General features: G+C 51.2%; 1 protein-coding gene and 2 long non-coding RNA genes across 4 annotated transcripts in view; 1 reads left to right on the forward strand and 2 right to left on the reverse strand.

Annotated features, from left to right (window-relative positions):
- The window catches only part of LOC308517747, a 28661-nt gene extending 15609 nt beyond the window's left edge, over positions 1 to 13052 (forward strand). Inside the window, exons 2-3 of the long non-coding RNA XR_013995885.1 lie at positions 8333 to 8533; positions 12627 to 13052. This is a non-coding gene — a long non-coding RNA (uncharacterized lncRNA). The remainder of the gene's footprint in view (positions 1 to 8332; positions 8534 to 12626) is intronic.
- LOC308517748 overlaps positions 1 to 19589 on the reverse strand; it is a 33878-nt gene that overhangs the window by 12524 nt on the left and 1765 nt on the right. The window contains exon 1 of one of the 2 annotated variants that reach the window (XR_013995887.1): positions 2733 to 2797. The exons of the other annotated variant lie outside the window; for it this stretch is intronic. This is a non-coding gene — a long non-coding RNA (uncharacterized lncRNA). Of the gene's footprint in view, positions 1 to 2732; positions 2798 to 19589 lie in introns of those variants that run through there. 2 annotated transcript variants of the gene reach the window in all.
- Positions 2113 to 2679, reverse strand: GAPT (GRB2 binding adaptor protein, transmembrane; the record flags this gene model as incomplete). Its single annotated transcript, XM_081089098.1, has 1 exon — positions 2113 to 2679. One exon carries the CDS (start codon positions 2677 to 2679, stop codon positions 2218 to 2220), a length of 462 nt encoding a protein of 153 aa, XP_080945224.1. The 3' UTR covers positions 2113 to 2217.

The raw sequence follows: 19589 nt of genomic DNA on the forward strand, positions 1-19589 counted from the left end.
CGGGTTCTGCCTAAACCACAAAAGCCTGCATGACAGCCTCCCCTCCTCCCCCATCACACACACACACACACACACACACACACACACACACCGGGGCTCTCAGCCTGCTGCCTGCCTGGATCCCTGTCGTCCCAGCGGATCCCGGCCCCTCCCAAGCACAGGCTATTCCCCTGTCACAGGTGCTGGGGAGGCAGGGGAGTGGTTACTTTAGCAAAAGGCGTCCTCCTGAGCCTTGAACACGGCCACGTGCTCCAGTCCAGAGCGCGCTGTAACCTTTCTTCTCGAGAAGGGAAAGGAGACATTTCTAACCTTTATGCCTTTTCATCACGAATTCCCATCTGGCCCCTTGCCACTCATTCCTCAGCCGTGTCTCCGTTCAAAATGTAAATGTTATCATGTCCCTGCTCTGCTGGCCTCTGAGCCACACACCAGCCCTACAAGCAGCTGCGTCTCCGGGTCCTCCTGCACCCCCACCAGGTGTCACCACAGGCCCCACTACGCTCCAGCTACAGAGCTGTCTTAGGCTCCCAGAGCACCCCAATCTTTCATGCCTCAGATCCACTCCCCAAGCTGGCCCCATCCTGCCCACCACATTTACACGAATAACTCGTTTCTTCCTCGCCTCAGCTCAAGTCTGTCCTCAGAGAGGCCTCCTTTGACCGTCCCATTAAACTCAAACCTTCTTCCTGTCCCAACTCCATGGCTCTCAAAAGCAGACGCAGAACACTTTTTTTTTCTTTAAAACACCTGCTATACATTTTCTTTGTACCATTTGGGGTCCACTTTGGAGAAAAAACAACATACCAGGTTGTTTTAACAGGGAGAATTGAATACAGAAAATTGGCCAAAAAGGAACTGAGGGATGGAAAAGTGGGAAATTAGAGAAGGGGGTAGGCTTAGCAGGAAGCAGCCTGAGCAGAGGGCCGGGGGCCATCAGGACCAGAAGGGGGCGGCTGCAGGGCCGTCCAGAGCTGGGAGGGCCCTGTCCTTGGGGAGCTGGGAGGGGCTCTGGAGAGTGGCTCTCAGCCCAGTGGGTGGGAGGGTGCTGCTTGGCAGGTGCTGATGTTGCTGACGGACAGGTGGAGGAACTGGTGGTGGGAGGCTGGAAGGAACTAGAATCTGCAAGCAGCAGTGATGCTGGGCCAGTCACAGGACGGCAGGACACAGAACATTCCCCCCAGGTCCCCCTCGCCCCCCACAGTCAGAACCCAATGCGGGCCCACCTGTCGGAGGAATAGCGCCAGCACCAGGCGGGTGTGAGGAGGGTCGGCTCACTAGCCAGCACAGCTGCTTGTCTCCATTGCATGTTCTTTCCTACCAGACTGTTGGGTCGGGACCCATGCCTTTCCTGTGCCTACTCACCCCCTCCCCACCAAGGGCCCAGCACAGTGAGAAGTGGACAGAGGCACTCAGTACATATTCCTTGGACGGACACATTCTTTTTTAAAAAAAACAAAAAACCTACAACTGCTTAGCAGAATGTAGGTTCATTCTTGTCCACTGAACAGTAATGATCCAGACCCTGTGAGCGTGAGGCCCTTCGCATTAGCGAGGAGTTGAAGGCAGGCTCAGGGTCACATGTAAAGCCAATGGCCACGGCCCAGGCGCAGGTGTAACTGCCCAGGGAGCAGGCAGCAGAATCCGGAGGTCGGGCAGGAGGCGGACAATGTCCTGGGCTGACAGGCCCTGGGAGGCTCTGAGCAGAGGCAGGTGAGGGCGACCAGGAGAGCGGGGACCGGGGCGCCGGGGGTGGCCGTCCCAGGTGCGGAGAAGTCGCTGGGGAAGCAAATGGAAACCACCTGCGGGCGGCCATGACTCCGCAGCCGGCAGTGTATCCGGTCTTTTGCAAAACGTTACAGGCAAAGGAGTGAGGTGGCCCTGGAAGATGTTTTCTGGGGAGAAATGGGCAGCCTGGGGAACTCAGGGCGCAGCAACCACAGGACTATTCACCTGAGCAGAGAACCGTGGGGAGCGCGGACGGAGGCAAAGGGAACAGGTGACCTGAGGGGAGGAGCGGTGCACCGCGCGCAGGAGTCAGGACCCGCGGGCGGAGGGGGCGGGCGGGAGGGGAAGGGGGAGAAGGGGGGACAGATGCAGGAGGAAGGCGGAGGGGAAGGGGGCGGACGCACGCGGGGAGGGGTGGGAGCTGAGACTCCCCCCAGGGGCGCCCGTGAAGACTCGGGCCGGCATCCGAGTGACGGCGGCGCCGCCCTCCGCTCAGTATGCGTCCGGGAGGATGTAGATGTCCTCGTCCGGCGGCGCCGCGGGGGCCCCGGGCGCGTGGAGGTTGTAATAGTCGCCCGCCGGCTGGTTCCCGTAGACGTGCTCCTCGCAGGCGCCGCCCCCCGCGTTCTCGTACAGCCCGCGGGCGAGCGCGGCGCCGGGGCCCCGGGCGGGCAGGTTCTCGTAGTGGCCCTGCGGGTCCTGGGGGTCCGCCGCCCCGGCTCGGGGGTCGGGGGCCGCGGCCTTGGCGCCGAGGCCGGGGGGGCCCGCGGAGAGCGTCTGGGAATAGTCCCCCCGCCGGCGCCGCGGCCGCAGGAACCCCGGGAGGGCGAGGGGCGCGCGGCCCCGGCGCTTCCAGCGCCAGACGCACCCGACGCCGCCGGCGAGCGCCAGCAGCAGCAGCGCCAGCCCCACGGCCAGGGCCACGGCCCCGCCGCCGCCACAGCCCCGCAGCATCTGGGCGCAGGCGGTGCCGTTCGGGGGGACGCGGAGGCCCCCGAGGAACTCACAGGCGCAGCCCGCGGTGAGGGCGCGGCGGGTGTGGTTCCGGTTCTGGTTCTGGACCGACGGTAGCTCCTCCGGGCATCGCCCTCTCAGCCCCGAGAGGACGGGGCCGGGCAGAGTCGCGATGCAGGCGGCGGCGAGGCGGACGAGGCGCGGCCGGGGGACTCGGTTCTCTTCGTCGCTGCGGTTCCCCGCCTCGTGCCCGGCGACCAGCAGCTGCGCGGCGTCGGGGGGCGCTCGGCTCCACGGTCCGTCCTGCGCGGCGTCGGGGGGCGCGGCGGGCGAGCAGGGCGGGCAGCAGCAGAACAGGAAACCCAGGGACAGGAAGGCGGGGCGGCCTGCCATCCAGACCTGCTGCGAGTGGGAGCGCGTCAGTGCCGTCTGTTCCGTCCGAACGAACCTGCAATTCCCACCCCCGCGAGGCGGCTCGGCGCACGGCCACCTCCAGCTGCGGAGGGTCGGCCGCGCCCGGCACCGCCCTGCCCCGCGTCAGGGAGGGTGGAGGGCCCTGCGGTGCCGCGACCACGCCCTCCTCCCCGGGCGCCCACATCCACGCAGCGGGACAGCCTCCTCCACGGGGAACGGAAACTGTCTTCCCACCTGGTGACTGGTGGGCAGAGCTCAGCCTGTGCATCTTTACAGTCTAGACAGGAGCAAAACCTGGCGCAGAGGAGGCCTCACTGTTTACTGAATGAACGATGAAATACACAACTGGCTCCAAATCTTAGCATCAAATGGCTTCAACTGACACTTTAGAACTTGAGATATGGCCCAGCTGGCGTGGCTCAGCTGCTGGTGGTGTCCGCCGGTTCAGTGCTTCAATGGCACATCCCCAGGTTGCGGCTCCAACCCCAGCAGGGGGAGCGCAGGAGGCAGCCAATGGTTGTTCCGGTCTCAGGTCAATGTTTCTATCTCTTTCTCTCCCTTCTTCTATCTAAAAATCAATAATAACAATAAAAAACCTTTAAAAATATACCTCAAGATATGTCTTCTACAGGAGGGTATAGTTTATGCTTAAGAGAAGAACTCTGTGCGTTGGCCTGTGGACTGAAGGGGCCCAGGATCGATTCCAGTCGAGGGCATGTACCTTGGTTGCGGGCACATCCCCAGTGGGGAGTGTGCAGGAGGCAGCTGATCGATGTTTCGCTCTCATCGATGTTTCTAAGTCTCTATCCCTCTCCCTTCCTCTCTGTAAAAATCAATAAAATATATTTTAAAAAGAGAAGAGCTCTGTGACATAAAACAAATTATCTTTCAAAGCCTTCCTAGCACCATTCTCAAAACTTCCAGCCAACAACTTCCATTCAATTAAGATAATGTTAGAGTGTGTTCTTCAATGTTTTAAAATTGCAAAGAGGAGAGAAACAGAAAGGACTGTACTGAATGTTCTATTTTGATTTTATCAACAAAATACTACTGTGTGTTCTCCAACTACACAGAGAAATAGTTACATCCAGTAGTTTTTTGTTTTATTGATATAATTGACATAATATTGGATATGTTTAAGATGTGCAACATGATTTGACAGATGTGTATATTGTGAAATGACTGCTACATTAAGTTTAGTTTACATTCAGCACCTCCCATAGTTACAATTTTTTTCTTGTGATGAGAAATTTTAAGATCTATTCTCTTAGCCAATTTCAAATATGCAATATTGTTAACAATACAGTCATCCAGTATTGTTCATTGTGCTTGAGAAAGGATTACCATCTTTAATTAATTAATCTTTAGTGAAGAGTTTACGTTGGGTCACCTTCTAACACCTTTCCCTGGATTTCTATCTCCTTCAACCCTATGGCTGCCACATGAAGCAGACATTACTGTAATCTCCACATGACAAATGAGAAAGGACAACATTAAAGTAGTTAGGTAAGGCCGGAACCGGTTTGGCTCAGTGGTAGAGCGTCGGCCTGCGGACTGAAAGGTCCCAGGTTCGATTCCGGTCAAGGGCATGCACCTGGGTTGTGGGCACATCCCCAGTAGGAGGTGTGCAGGAGGCCGCTGATCGATGTTTCTCTCTCATCGATGTTTCTAACTCTCTATCTCTCTCCCTTCCTCTCTGTAAAAAAATCAATAAAATATATTAAAAAAAAAAAAAGTAGTTAGGTAAGTTCTTTAACAACCAAGGAGCTACTCACGATTCAGGTAAAACTCCCCCCCCAACATTGTTCTTACCCAGATTCCCGTACACAGCTGTCAAGCACAGCTGTCACTGTGAAGGGCTGGGTGACCTGGGTCTCCAGGGCCGGGAGCTTATCTAACTCACCTGTTACCAGCACGGCACTGGACACAGCACAGCCAGGTTATTAAATATTGGTTAACGAATGAGCAGCCTGCCTTAGGTAACATAATAACCATAAACAGGAACAAGGAAGCCCACAACTTGGGCCCAGCTTTCTGTGACTAGTCAAGTCCACTAGTGAGCCTGTCCAAGCTATTCGTGGTCAGAACACATCAGGTGGCATGCCACACTGGGTAGGAGATGCAGCTCATTTATAACATGTGGCTGAAACAACCACAGGGACAGGTGGCCCCGGCCGAGACAGGTTGGAACCTCCGGCACTTTTGTGGGTCCCTCCTCCTCAAACTGGACTCCAAGGACAAAGGTTTGGCAAATGACTCGCCACGGGGGACACATTTCCCTTCTGAAACAGATGAGAGCTGATCACATGTTATGTTTTACAGCATAAGTACTTACTAAGCAATTATTTGCTAGCATATGTGAGCTGAATTTTAGACACTGATTGAGATGTATCCGCTCTTTAGAAGGCGCCAGGCCTGCACCCACTGGGGATGACTCTTGTCGCTGCAGAGGGTCATGAGTTACCCCTCAGTTCCCAAGAGGAGGCTGTGTTTGACCATCGATGCTGCTCTGAGCAGAACAGATATTGCAGGACAGCCTAATGTTAGAACTGCTTGTCAGAGACGTGTCACTCAGACAAGAGACGACTTTCTACAAGAAAATAAATGCACCCTTTCTTTTCTTTAAAGCAATGGTTCTCAATCTTCCTAATGCCACGACCCTTTAGTACAGTTCCTCATGTTGTGGTGACCCCCAACCATAAAATTATTTTCGTTGCTACTTCATAACTGTAATGTTGCTACTGTTATGAATCGCAATGTAAATATCTGATATGCAGGATGTATTTAGGCGACCCCTGTGAAAGGGTCGTTCGACCCCCAAAGGGGTCGCGACCCACAGGTTGAGAACCACTGCTTTAAAGAAAGTTAACAGGAAAAACCCGCAATACATACACAAGGGCCTGGTCAAATGAAAACACGTTTAACAAAAGCCTTCCAAATAGTCTCACCCTAAATAAGCTTCTCTTTGCCCAATCTGGAAGAAGACTTTTTGGGTTTTTTTGGGAAAATAGTTCCAACAGGTTACCCAACAATTCTTCATTTGTCTTAAAATCACAACTTGTTGATAAACTTCTGGATTTTCAAAGTCAGACCCTGCCCTTCTGTTTGGAAACAAAGCAACAGCCAAGCAAACCTCACACTTGTGAGCAGACACACCTGCAAAGAACCAGCAACACACCCACCCCACCCAAGGCTGCCACCGACACGGCCTGGTGAGGTAAAAAGTCATCAACTATTACACTGAGCTCGGCTCTCAGCTCTCACCAGCACAGGCGGGTTCGCTTACCTCGACGGCACGCCGGGCGCTCCACTGCTCTCTGGGTCCGTTTTAAACCTGCTCTGGTGGAGCCTGTTCCTCTTTTCACTTGGCCGGCACTTCCTCCTCACCCTCCTTTCCGATGATTTCGTGCTTGCAGAGCTTCCTGGCTCGGGGGAAGTTCCTGTCAGATGCCCAGGTGTCTGATCAGGGAAGGCCCAGCCTTCATCTTTATCACATCCTCTCCCACTTCATCAAAACGATGCACAAAGCCTCGATGGTCTCTAATTGGAGCAATATTTGCAGTCCTCACTTTAGAATCCATCCAATTCATTTCACTGACACTTCAGTTTATAAAAAGAAAATTTTTTAAACACAGTATCGCAGAGGTCTTGGTTATTTACTTGTTTCCTCCCCAATGGCTGGGACACTTCTCATTGTGCACAGTATGTCCCAGTGCCCAGGAGCCTCCACACTGTACCCTGATGCCCAGGTGCCTCCACACTGTGCCCTGATGCCCAGGTGCCTCCACACTGTGTCCCGATGCCCAGGAGCCTCCACACTGTGCCCCGATGCCCAGGAGCCTCCACACTGTGCCCTGATGCCCAGGTGCCTCCACACTGTGTCCCGATGCCCAGGAGCCTCCACACTGTACCCTGATGCCCAGGTGCCTCCACACTGTGTCCCGATGCCCAGGAGCCTCCACACTGTACCCCGATGCCCAGGTGCCTCCACACTGTGCCCCGATGCCCAGGTGCCTCCACACTGTGTCCCGATGCCCAGGAGCCTCCACACTGTGTCCCGATGCCCAGGAGCCTCCACACTGTGTCCCGATGCCCAGGAGCCTCCACACTGTGTCCCGATGCCCAGGTGCCTCCACACTGTGTCCCGATGCCCAGGAGCCTCCACACTGTGTCCCGATGCCCAGGAGCCTCCACACTGTACCCTGATGCCCAGGTGCCTCCACACTGTGTCCCGATGCCCAGGAGCCTCCACACTGTGTCCCGATGCCCAGGTGCCCCACACTGTACCCCGTGCCCAGGTGCATCACACTGTGTCTGCAGGATCTCTACGACCCGCTCCCTGGAGCACTAAATGGAAAGTGCTGAGGTGGGCAGAGGAGAGGATGGGGATGGGTTCTGCCTGTCACACGCACTGGTGACTCCTCAGCTGCAGGGTGAACAAGAGGGATCTGAAGACCGACATCCCGAGGTGCAGAGTGGGCAGCAAGAGGAAGGCACGCCCTGCAGCCTCCCACTGACCATGTCAGACCAGGAGCCAAGGCTCAGAGCACACCACGCACAGGGCTGTGGGAGCAGAGGCCCCTCAGGGTGTCCTGCAGAGCACGGGCTGGTGAGGGTCAGCAGGGGCTCCTCGCAGGTCCCAGCCTGACCGCACCTCAGCCGTCCTCCAAACGGGGACACAGGTGTATGCACAATCGCACACGCTCTCTGCAGGTGAGGATGGCGGCACATGCACCCAGGCTTCCCTTTAAAACTGGGAGTTACTAAGCCCTTACACTCCAGGTTTCCTAAAGACGAACAGGTGCAGGGACACTGCGCCCCTCGCTCCAGATAGGAATTTTTTAAAGTAATAGAATCATTCTCTGAGGTGTTAGAAGGAACGCCATGTATATTCAAAACAGATTGACTGTATAATTGTCTTGTAGTGTCAGGTCCGGCCTGAGTTCCGTGTTTCCTCTTTCCTATCTTTGGCCTGGACACACATTTTTATTGTCACTGTCTGTCACGGGACCAAGCCTGGGTTCCTTCACCGGTTTGGGTGGTTTCGGTAGCTCGGGGCCTGGAGGTGACTCTCTGTCCTGCAGTAATTGGGTCTGGATAGTTCATATCAAATAAACGCCCCTCTCCTAGTCACTGATTAACAACCACTTTATCTAATTGAAACTTAGATTCCCAGTAATTTCTTTTGTGTCAATTAATATATTTATTTTAACCATGTTTTTGTTTTTACTTTTTTCAGGTATGTGGACGAGCACTGTGGTGGTGAGCGTGGACATGTTTGTTCCGTGGGCTCTGTCTGGACGCTGCTGGATTACAGCGCCTGCCTGCTTGCTCGGCGAGGAGCCCGCACTGCACCCAGGCGTCAGGAGCCTCAGGGACCGGCCCGGTGGCATAAGGCAGGGTGTTCCCTGGGAAAGGTGGGATGCACAATAGCCTAGAGGTTCGTTAACATTGACTGGCTTACGGGATTAACCAAAAGCTTTAATGGAATGAGTCGCTGCCTCCCAACCATGCGGGGCAAGGAGTTAAGGAAACATGTAAAGTGCGGGAAGGGAGCAGCTGAAGACGGAGAGAAGGCGGGTGAACAAGAAGTCACTTCCGTTCACAGGGGCCCGTCCTGTTGGCAGCTGGCAAACTGAATCCTACAATGTTGGGTCTCAGATATGATGTAGCCAAGGAGCTCATTCCCAAACCTGAAAGTCTATCAAAACCACGTAGGAAGGTTTTTTTCTTTAAATACAAATTCCTAGGACCCTGGGGATCATGCTTCATGAAGTCTGGAGTGGGGCCGAGGGATCTTTTAATTTAGCATTAAACACCCCCAAGGCCTTCTCGGAGTGACGGACGGGGGTAGAGGGTTACTTTTCATTTTACACTCTTTCATACGATTTGACTTTTTCCATTAATATGCACCCCTTTTAACACAAAACAAACACGGAAATGTCCCAGATGCTGCTGGTTTGTGGCCGGGTTAGAAACAAATGAAGTTCTGTGAGGTTCGCTTTGGGGCCGAGGAAGAAAGGGGAGCAGGCTGTGTCGGATCCGCCTCCCCCGTCCATCAGGTGCCTGAATGTCCGATTCCCTTTGCTCCCCCCGGCCGCCCCCCCCCCCCCCACCTTCACTAAGACCCAGCCACCTCCCAAACACTGGGGTGGTGACAGGTGTGTCTACAGGCAGCCATGCTCCAGGCTGCCTGTGAAACTCCTGTGCTATAATTAATGGTATCGTAATTTAAAAAAGAAACAAGTAAGACAGTTATTTTAAAAGTCACGAAAAGTTGAGGCCATCAGCTAGGATATGCTTTTGATTCTTTCGGGTCACCATCTTCTCTGTAGAGGAGTCCTCGGTGGCACGGGAGGGAGACGAGCGGGCGCGTGGAGCTTCTCTGGAGCCTCCAAGCCTGGGGCTGGTGAGGCTGGCGGAAGAGGCCTCGGGACTGAATTTTGAGGGCCACCCGTCACAGCAGGGGTTTCTGCTTTCTAAGACTAAAGTTCCGTTTGCCCTGAAACCAGGTACAAAGCAATCGTACCCAAGCAAACAGTTCTGGCCTCTTGGGCAAGTGACAGCGTGCAGGAGGCTGCACCGGGGGAGCCCCGAGTCCTTCGATTCCACCAGGGCCGAGCGGCTGTCAGTCAGGGAGGGTGTTCAAAAAAAAGCGGTTTTCGTGTTTAGCATCCACTTCCTTTTAGTGCAACTACCTCTTTTCATCACAAGTGTTTCCTCATTGCAACCCAGACCAGATAACAAGCCTGGACACTTGCTTCAGCGTTAACCTCACTCTCTCCCCCAATTCCTTCCCCGTTATCCCTTCAGAACAGAAAATAAGGGACATTGGGAAGCTGAGTAATTGCTCAGCATGGAAACATTTTACTTCTTCATGAATACAACTGACAGCTGCATAATTAGCGTCCCCATAGCAGAAAGTCTTAGGCTGTGAACACAATTTCACAAGTCAGAGAGCTGATAAATTATGTCAGCAGGTCTTGCTGTTGTTCATTGGAGGAGGAGCGTCCTTTAAACTAGGATTAATAAGACATCCACTTGGACAACGTTTGCTCTGCCAACTTCCTCAGTAACTGCTGAGAGGTGCGCTGGAGATTAGACCTCAGTAACTGACTCCTTCACCCAGGACCAGAGATGGCCGGTGCCATTACCATTTCAAACCGGGAGAGTGGATGAGGCCTCAGGGAGAAGCTGGCTGCAATCTTCTCTGGCGCTGGAAGCTGGTGGGGACCTCTCTCCTGAGGAGCTTTGAGGACTCATGCTTGCGTTCCAGGCCACAAGCATTTTCGAAAGATTCCTGAGGGTCTAATTGAACATTCGTAGTTTCAAAGGTCGCCAGCGAGCCAATCCTGATCTCGGGGTTTTCTGAGCTAGCACCCCTCTCTGCTGTCTGATCTTGAGCAAACCAGTTCTGTTCCGTGTAAAAGGGAACTGGGGAGTGCTGCAAGACAAAGAAATAGCCTGCAAAGAGCTCCCAGTTCACCTGCCGGACCCCCCACCCTCGCCCACACACTGTGCCTCGAGCTGGCAGGGATGGTTTCAAATACACACCGGCCACTTCGCCCTCTGCTCTGCGTAAGATCCGTGACTCCCTCGCATCGAATTTAACTCCAACCCAAACTCAGTGGAACAGCTTTCAGATGGGGCCCCACCCTTTGCGGCCACCCCCTCGGCCTCCTCCCTAATCCCTCCTGGCTTGTCCTGCCTTTAGAGAGAACTCCTTACTCCCTCTGACTCGACATTATACCCCCGGGGTGTGCCCATGCCTGGTCAGTCATTCAGCCTTCCTCCTCAGTGTCCCCCCTCAGGGAGGCTTTCTATGCCCCCAGACACGCTGCCAGTCACTGTCCCCCACACACATGCTGTCACTGTCCCCCCACACGCTGTCACTGTCCCCCCGACACACACTGTCACTGCCCCCCCACACGCTGTCACTGTCCCCCCCACACGCTGTCACTGCCCCCCTGACACACGCTGTCACTGTCCCCCCCACACGCTGTCACTGCCCCCCTGACACACGCTGTCACTGCCCCCCCACACGCTGTCACTGTCCCCCCCACACGCTGTCACTGCCCCCCCACACGCTGTCACTGTCCCCCCACACGCTGTCAGTCACTGTCCCCCCCACACGCTGTCACTGTCCCCCTGGAGGCAATGACCACCCACATGCTGCTCGTCTTCCTCTCCCTTCCCACTTCCCAAGTAAAAAGTGACCAGAAAGCCAACCAGAAAGGGAGCTCCTACGTTATTGACATGGGATAATTAGTCTCCTGCCGGGGTCCAGCCCCAGCAGGTCCAGGGATCCCCAAAGGCGTAGACGGAGTCGGTGAAGAAGGAAGGACACGGAGACAGCGTTCAGTTGATCAGCAGCCTAGCCAGGATCTCCAGCCAAGTTCTGGTCTCGATCTCCAGAGAGGTTCTGCCGTTTATTGTTTTGTTACATCTGTATTTATACCAGTTGATTTTAATCCTGTCAATTTCTATTACAAAGGTTAGGGCGTTTCTTATCTCCATTCCAGGGAGTAAAGATTATGTAGCTTAAGCATGATTGTTCATAGTTGAAGTGATTAACTACCCGCCTGGCACTTAGTTAAGGAGTTTCATCCCCTCCCTAACTTCAGGGAAAAATTCCTACCTGGGGAAACAACCTTTCTAGGAGAGGCATCCCCTCCCTGACTTCAGGGAAAAGTTCCTACCTGGGGAAACAACCTTTCTCGGAGAGGTGACCTTGGTTAAAACACACAGCGCTAAGGGGAGCAAACATATTAAGAACAGTATGCTATATACGCCAGGTCCCTTGAAACATATGCTGTGCAGATGTTTCTTTCCTGCAGCGACTGTGTCAAGCAGCAAGGATGGACCGGCTTCCGGCAGTCTCCAATTGTTCCTTAAATTTCCTCTCTGGTTATTTTAAGTACATTTTCTGTCTCTCTGTTGCCCTCTTTTCTGAGGGAAAGGGAAAATAGATGCTGGGCTAGCTAACAGTTTATGTTTTACTACTTTTTTATTGACTTTAGAGAGAGAGGAAGGGAGAGAGAAGCACTGACTTGAGAAACACCAACAGTCCCTCCCATACACGCCCTGACCTCCCAGTGCACGGACGACATGCAGCCAGCGGAGCCGCACTGGCCAGGGCCATCTTATTACTTTTTAAATAGATCTGCTTCTTTTCATTCTTCTTCGTCTACTGGCATAAAACTGAAGCTGTGACTTTGCCTCCAAGCACTGTTCAGCTCAGAGGTCCCTCCTGTGCCGGCCTTCCTTGCACATCCCTGGCCTCCGCCTTCTAGAAGCCAGCAGCCGCCTCCCCACTCGGGACACCTGGTGCCTTTGCCAAAGTCCCCTCGTGGAAGGCAGACTGTCCCAGTCCAGAAACAACGCTTCAGCTGTATTCCGAGGCCTGATAGCTAGGGTTTCCTCATTTTTCTACACATTCTAAGATTTAGGTTTGCGTTTTTTATGTGATGCAGCTGTTTTTTTAAGATTGACTCTGACAAACCTTACAAATGTTGTGGAACCTTTCCCCATAGTTCTGAGTGGGACTGAGAAAACGTCAGGCCTGACTCTCGGACGGAGCAAGCCCAGGTGTGGCCCTCTTGCTAAGAAGCTCCAGCTGTGGGAGAACAGCGCCTGGCCTGTCCGTCTGCCTGCCTGCCTGCCCGTCTGCCTGCCTGCCTGCCTTCTGAGGACATGGAGACCCTCCCCAGGGGGAGAAGTCCCTCTGTCATTGCTGCTAAATACCCTTGTCCGCACTGAGTTGATAAATACTCTCTTCTGCAGCAGGAGCAGTGTTTTGGGCTCTAACACGCTTCCTTGTATCTGCTGGGCTGAAAGCTGGGGGCGGGGGAGGGAGGGGAGGTTAAAACTCACCGAGTTAGATATCCTTCCTGGTTTTCATTTCCCACCTGCAGTGCCCAGAGGTTTCCCAATACAATAAATATCAAGGTTAATGAACAGGAAGGGACCAGTTTCTTCAAATAATTTTAAAAATAGTAAAACTGGATCTCGTCAGGCATTGGTATTAAAATAAGATGACAAAAAAGGGCCTTCACTCTCAAGAAAAGTTTTTAAGGGGCTATAGGGTGATGTTGGTCCACACAACATTCCACGTGAGTGGGTTTCTGGAGAAGTTTGTGGCGAGCTCTCCACTGTCTAGACTCCAGTGGACTGGAAGGTCTGAGGGAAAGGTGTCGTTGCTTTCTAAGAAACGGTCTTAAATGAACAGGAAGTTCAGACCTGCATGCGTGGAGGAGATGCAAATTGCAAGACGCAAACATTCAAAAGGGGAGGAGAGAGAGATGTTCTCTAAAAGTTTTATAAGACGCCAACAAGTCAGGTTTTTCATATTAATACTTACAGAAGGTTTTCATTTCCAAGAATGAGGAAAAGCTAAAACATCTTGAGCTTACTTTTGTTACATTCTCTTAATAATTTTTTTATTTCTAAAACTTTAAATAAATTGACTTTAGGAAAAAAGTGTGCCCTTTAAGACAGATGCAAAAGTGAGGTGACTTCGAGGTGGGCATGACTTGACAGCACTGAGTGGCGTTACCATTTTGTACCAGCAGAGGGAGCGCTAAGCCCACTGCAATGACAGCTGTGGTTTGTGCAACAGTGAATGGGGTTGGGGTGCTCTTGAAGGGAAGCAACTGGCCCCCACAATATGCCTTTTGGAATATTGATTTCAAGCTGGTTATCAAGGAACAAAAGACTCTGGAGGAAACCCGTGAACTCCCCTAACTGCCTAAAAGGACTTTAGACAGAGGACCTGTTCCTGGAAGGAAGACCCCCTCCGCGCCCTGCAGGTCCCGGGAGCTCCTGTGATGCACAGGAGGAGCGCCAGGCCCTCTGTTCACGGTGCCGTGTCCCGTGGTCCAAGAGGCAGCAAACAGTCTTTCCCCAAACACTGGCTTTTCCATCCCACGTGAGTGTCTCCCAGCCACACATGGATGCAACCCTCGACTGCCCAAGCTTCGTTGGGTCTCTATGCTCATGGCAGCCCCGAATGTGTTCATAAAACAAATGTAGGGCATTTTCTCCTGTTAATCTGTTTCTTTAATTTGATTATCAGCCCAGCTAGAAGGTGAGAGGAAAAGTTCTTTCTTTAGCCCTCACACTCTCAAAAACTGTTATTACTACCATGTCCCAAACACTGACAGATGAATGGTAGGTGGGTAGGTAGGTAAACAGACAGACAGGTGAATAAGTAAGAGGTTTTGGTCAAATACTTTAACAAATGTATGTATAATATCAACTTCACCAAAGATACTGGCAGGACTTGCTGGGGAGTTTTATTCATTTACAAAATGCCAATATGTCAAAATGACCACAACATAAAGGATATGCAATACGCAGTCCTATATAATAAAAGCCTAATATGCTTAGTGACCAGTCAGCCGTTCAACCAATCAAAGCATACTATGCTAATGATATCCTAAGGCTGCTCGACCGCTCGCTATGACGTGCACTGCCCACCAGGGGGCAGACGCTCTGACCGGTAGGTTAGCTTGCTGCTTGGGTCCGGCCGATCGGGACTGAGTGAGTCTGGCTGGACACGCCCTGGAGCCCTCCCACAGTCCCTCCCCGGCCGGCCAACATCCCACATCCCTCCCCGGCCCCAATGGTGAACCGGTGGGTTCCCTTGGCCTCGCCTGTGCCCTCTCACAATCCAGAACCCCTCGGGGGATGTTGGAGAGCCGGTTTCGTCCCGATCCCGCAGGCCAGGCCAAGGGACCCCACTGGTGCAAGAATTTGTGCACTGAGCCTCTAGTATACTTAATATTTGAATGCTAAACATAACCTTTTATTTTATATTGTTTTATATTCATTAAGTTAGATATTAAACCTAAAAATCCAATCAAATATATTGTGATGGACATAAAACGAGGTTTGGACTCTTTTCACCTAGAGCAAAGCCCTGGTGCCCAGGATAGTTCGACAGACTCGACACACCCAGCGGAGTCCTGCGGCCTCCAGACAGCACATTTCTATGCCACACTGTTCTCTTTGCTTTACTTCCCTCACATCATTATGCTCATCAGAATTTTTTAAAAATATATTTTTATTGCTTTCAGAGAGGAAGGAAGAGGGAGAGAGGGATAGAAACATCAATGATGAGAGAGAATCATGGATTGGCTGCCTCCTGCACGCCCCCTATTGGGGATGGAGCCCACAACCCAGGCATGTGCCCTGACCAGGAATCGAACCATGATCTCCTGATTCATAGATTGACACTCAACCACTGAAGCATGCTGGCCGGGCTCATCAGGACTTTTTAAACCTGAATTTAAGGTATTCATAACGGGACTAACCCTACTCCTTGGCTCATGGCATAGTTATCATTGATCTACGCAAGCAGCCTCCTTTTTAGTTTCTGTAATCCAACCCAAGAAGAAAATCCCTGACAATAATTTACACAAACCCACATCTTTGTCTCTCCTATATCCCTGCCTCACTCATGCAAGGTAACCATTAGCCTACATTTTGTGTTTAACATTTCCTTGTTTTATAAAATAATTTTTTAAGATTTTGTGTTTTTAACATTTCCTTATTTTTTAAAAGAAATCAATATATATAAATGCATGAGCATAATATTTAGATTTAGATCTTGAATTTTATAAAAGAGTCACCTTAAATTTGCCATTTTAAAACACAACATTAAGATGTATTCATGCTGATGTGGATACCTGTAATTCATTGATTTTCACATAATATCCCATTATGAGTATATACCACATCTCCTGTCTAATGGGCATTTGAGTCTCTTTTAGGGTTGTGTTGTTGGGTTTTTTTGCTTTTACTAAGGTGTTGTCATGACTATGTTTCTATGTGTCCCTTAGTGCACAGAATGATCACTTCGCTGCTCTCCCAGAGTAATTATATAAGTGAACTAGAGGCCTGGTGCATGGGATCCGTGCACTGGTGGGGCGTGGCCTGCAGGAGCAGCAGCTCATCCTGGTCAGCGGAGTGGCTGTGCACCCGCCATCTGAGCACCTGCTCCCTCTATGGGAGTGCACTGACCACCAAGAAAGCAGGGGGTAAGCTTCTTGGTTTTGTTTGTTTGTTTGTTTGTTTTGGGGGTAAGCTTCTTGACGTTGGTCTTGGCAGAAAATAAGTGGAGCCACATCAAATTAAAAATCTCTGCACAGCCCAACAGAATGACAAGGCAGCCTACAAAACAAGGAAAGCCATTTCCAAATCCTATATCTGATAAAGAATTAGCATCCAAAATATATGAAGAACTTATACAATTCAATATAAAACAGAAAAACAATTTGATTTTAAAATGGGCAGAGGACTTGAGTAGACATTCTCCCAAGAAGACATATACATGGTCAACAGGTACATGAGAAGATTCTCAACATCACTAGTCATCAGGGAAATACAAATCAAAACCACAAAATACCATCATAACCGCCAGAATGGCTATTATCAAAAAGATGAGAAATAAGTGTTGGCGAGGATGTGGAGAAAAGGAAGGAAACCCTCCCGCACTGTTGTAAATTGGTGCAGCCACTGCGGAAAGCAGTATGGAGGTTCCTCAAAAATTAAAAATAGAACTACCACATGCCCCAGCAATTCCTCGCCTGGGTATGTAGCCAAAGGAAACAAAAACCACAATCTCCAAGAGAAAAAAGCACTCCTGTGTTCACTGCAGCATGACTCATAATCGACCAGGTATGGAATCCCCCGACGTGCCCTCAATGCACCCTGAATACAGAAACTGTGGTACACACATATAGCGGAACATTATTCAACCTTAAAAAAGAAGGAAATCCTGCCTTTGAGACAACATAGACGGATGGGCCTTGAGGGCATAGTGCTAACTGAAATAAGCCAGAGAGACAAATACATACTGTATGTTCCCATTGTTAACGTAAAAAACATTCAAACCTGTAAAGCATTTTTGTGAGTTTATTTGAGCCAAACTGTTGACAATTGCCAGGAAGCAGAATCTCAAGGGATTGGGATAGTGTTTTCACCTGGTTTTATACATTACAACCAAAGGAGGAAGGTAGGTGAGTTACATGAAATCCATTGGTGATAGATTAGGGAGGCAGGAGAAAGCAAAGGGGGGTGGCCTCTGGGATTGGGTAAAAAGTAAAATGATAGACACAGGATTCTTTTACTTGGGTGGGTCCAGGATAGTTAACAGTCAACAATTAACATGATAACAATAACAATGAAGGGATTTGTGTCTCGGTCCTGGCACCCAGGGCATGTGATTGTACCCTGAGGGGTCCAGGAAAAAGGGAAGTTACAAGTGACCCTGACATTTCAAGGATGTTATCACAGATGCAGAAAGACGATCAGCTCAGTGAAGGTAAAGGCTGACCTTTTCAGGGAGGACACCGGCCTAGGAGGTGAGTCCCGCCATAGCTGCGTTTAGTTAAAGTTTAATTTCAGACCATCCTTGTGGTGACTTTAGGTCTTAGAGTTTGCAAGACCACCATGCAGGCCTCCCCTGAGCGTGTCAGGTCAGCATGTGGCCCCTTCTGTCCACACACTTATATGTGGAATCCAGAGAACAGACTGGTGGTTGCCAGAGACAGGGTGGGGTGAGCGAAATGGGTGACAGTGGCCAAGCTTCTGTGAAAGATGAATTAGTCCTGGAATGTAAGGTACAGCAGGGTGGCTGCGATGAATGGCACCTATTGCGTATCTGGAAGTTGCTAAGAGTAGATCTTAGTTCTCATCACAAGAAAAAAAAATTGTAACTATGCATGGCGGTGTAAACTTTTGTGTTAATCATTTCACAATATGTACCAATATCAAATCATTATGTTGTATAACTAAAACTGATACGTTATACGGCGATTATATCTCAATTTAAAAAGTCTTTCCCTACTCTATGCTCAAAGAATTGGCGTCCTACATTTTCTACTTGATCTTTCCGTCCATATGCTGTCTGGAGTAGGCATTTTGTACCTGGTGTGGGTGTTATGGACTGAACAGGGTCCCCTCCCAATTCATATGCAGCCCTAACCACAGAACATGACTGTATTTGGACATAAGGCCTTTAAAGAGGTAACTGAGGTGAAATGAGGTCACATGGGTGGGTCCTAATCCAAACTAACTACTGTTCTTATACCAGGAAAGGTGGGCACACACAGGGACACCAGTGATGCTCGGCCCAGAGCAACCGCCTGTGAGGAGGTGGCCCTCTGCAGTCGGGGAGGGGTCTCAGGGGAAACCAACTCCCTGCGCTTCGGTCTTGGCCTTCAGCTGCAGAACCGTGAGGAAATCCATTTCTGTTGTTTAAGGACCCACAGTCTGGGGCCCTTTGCAATGGAAGCCTAGAGAAGTAACACAGTGTAAGGCATAAATTTAATTTTGTAGATGAAAAAAAGCCACATGCTAACCTGACTAACTCGGGGAAGACCTGTGTGAAGAGACCTAAAGTAACCACAAAAATGGTCTGAAATGAAAACATTTAATTAAACAGCAGTCTGCGGTGGGTAGTCATGTCCGAGGCCAGTATCTTCCCTGACAAAGATCAACTTCGATCTTTACTGAGCCTGTTGTCTTTTTGCATCCACGATAACACACCTGAGGAAGGTCAGGGTAACGTGTAACTTCCCTTTATCCGGACCCCTCAGGGCACCACCAATGGGGCAGGGCACCAAGGGCGGAGACCACAAAGCCCCACATTGTTAGTTATCTTGTTAACTAGAGGCCCGGTGCACAAAATTTGTGCACGGGGGAGGGCCCTCAGCCCAGCCTGCACCCTCTCCAATCCGGGACCCCTCGGAGGATGTCCGACTGCTGGTTTAGGCCCGATCTCTGCTGCCTAATAGCTCACCTGCCTATCTGCCTGATTGCCCCTAACCACTTCTGCCTGCCAGCTTGATCCCCCCTAACCACTCTGCCTATCTGCCTGATCACCCCTAACCACTCTGCCTATCTGCCTGATCGCCCCTACCCACTCTGCCTATCTGCCTGATCGCCCCTAACCACTCTGCCTATCAGCCTGATCGCCCCTAACCACTCTGCCTATCAGCCTGATCGCCCCTAACCACTCTGCCTATCTGCCTGATCGCCCCTAACCACTCTGCCAATCTGCCTGATCGCCCCTAACCACTCTGCCTATCTGCTTGATCACCCCTAACCACCCTGCCTATCTGCCTGATCGCCCCTAACCGCCTCTGCCTGCCTGCATGATCTCACCACTAACTGCTCCCCAGCCGGCCTGATCTCTCCTAACTGCTTGCTCCCCTGCCGGCCTGATCACTCCTAACTGCCTCTGCCTGGGCCCCCACCACCGTGGCTTTGTCAGGAAGATGTCCGGTTGATCCGGTCTAATTAGCATATTACCCTTTTATTAGTACAGTTTGTTGACTGTTAACTATTCTGTACCCACTTGTGTAAAAGAATTATGTGTCTATCATTTTACTTTTTATCCAATCTCAGAGGTTCCCCCCTTTGCTTTCTCCTGCCTCCCTAATCTCTCGCCGATGGATTTCATGTGACCCACTTAAGTCTCCTTTGATTAT

The sequence above is a fragment of the Myotis nattereri genome, assembly GCF_964212035.1.
Source record: "Myotis nattereri genome assembly, chromosome: 4".
In the NCBI taxonomy this organism is placed as follows: domain Eukaryota; kingdom Metazoa; phylum Chordata; class Mammalia; order Chiroptera; family Vespertilionidae; genus Myotis; species Myotis nattereri.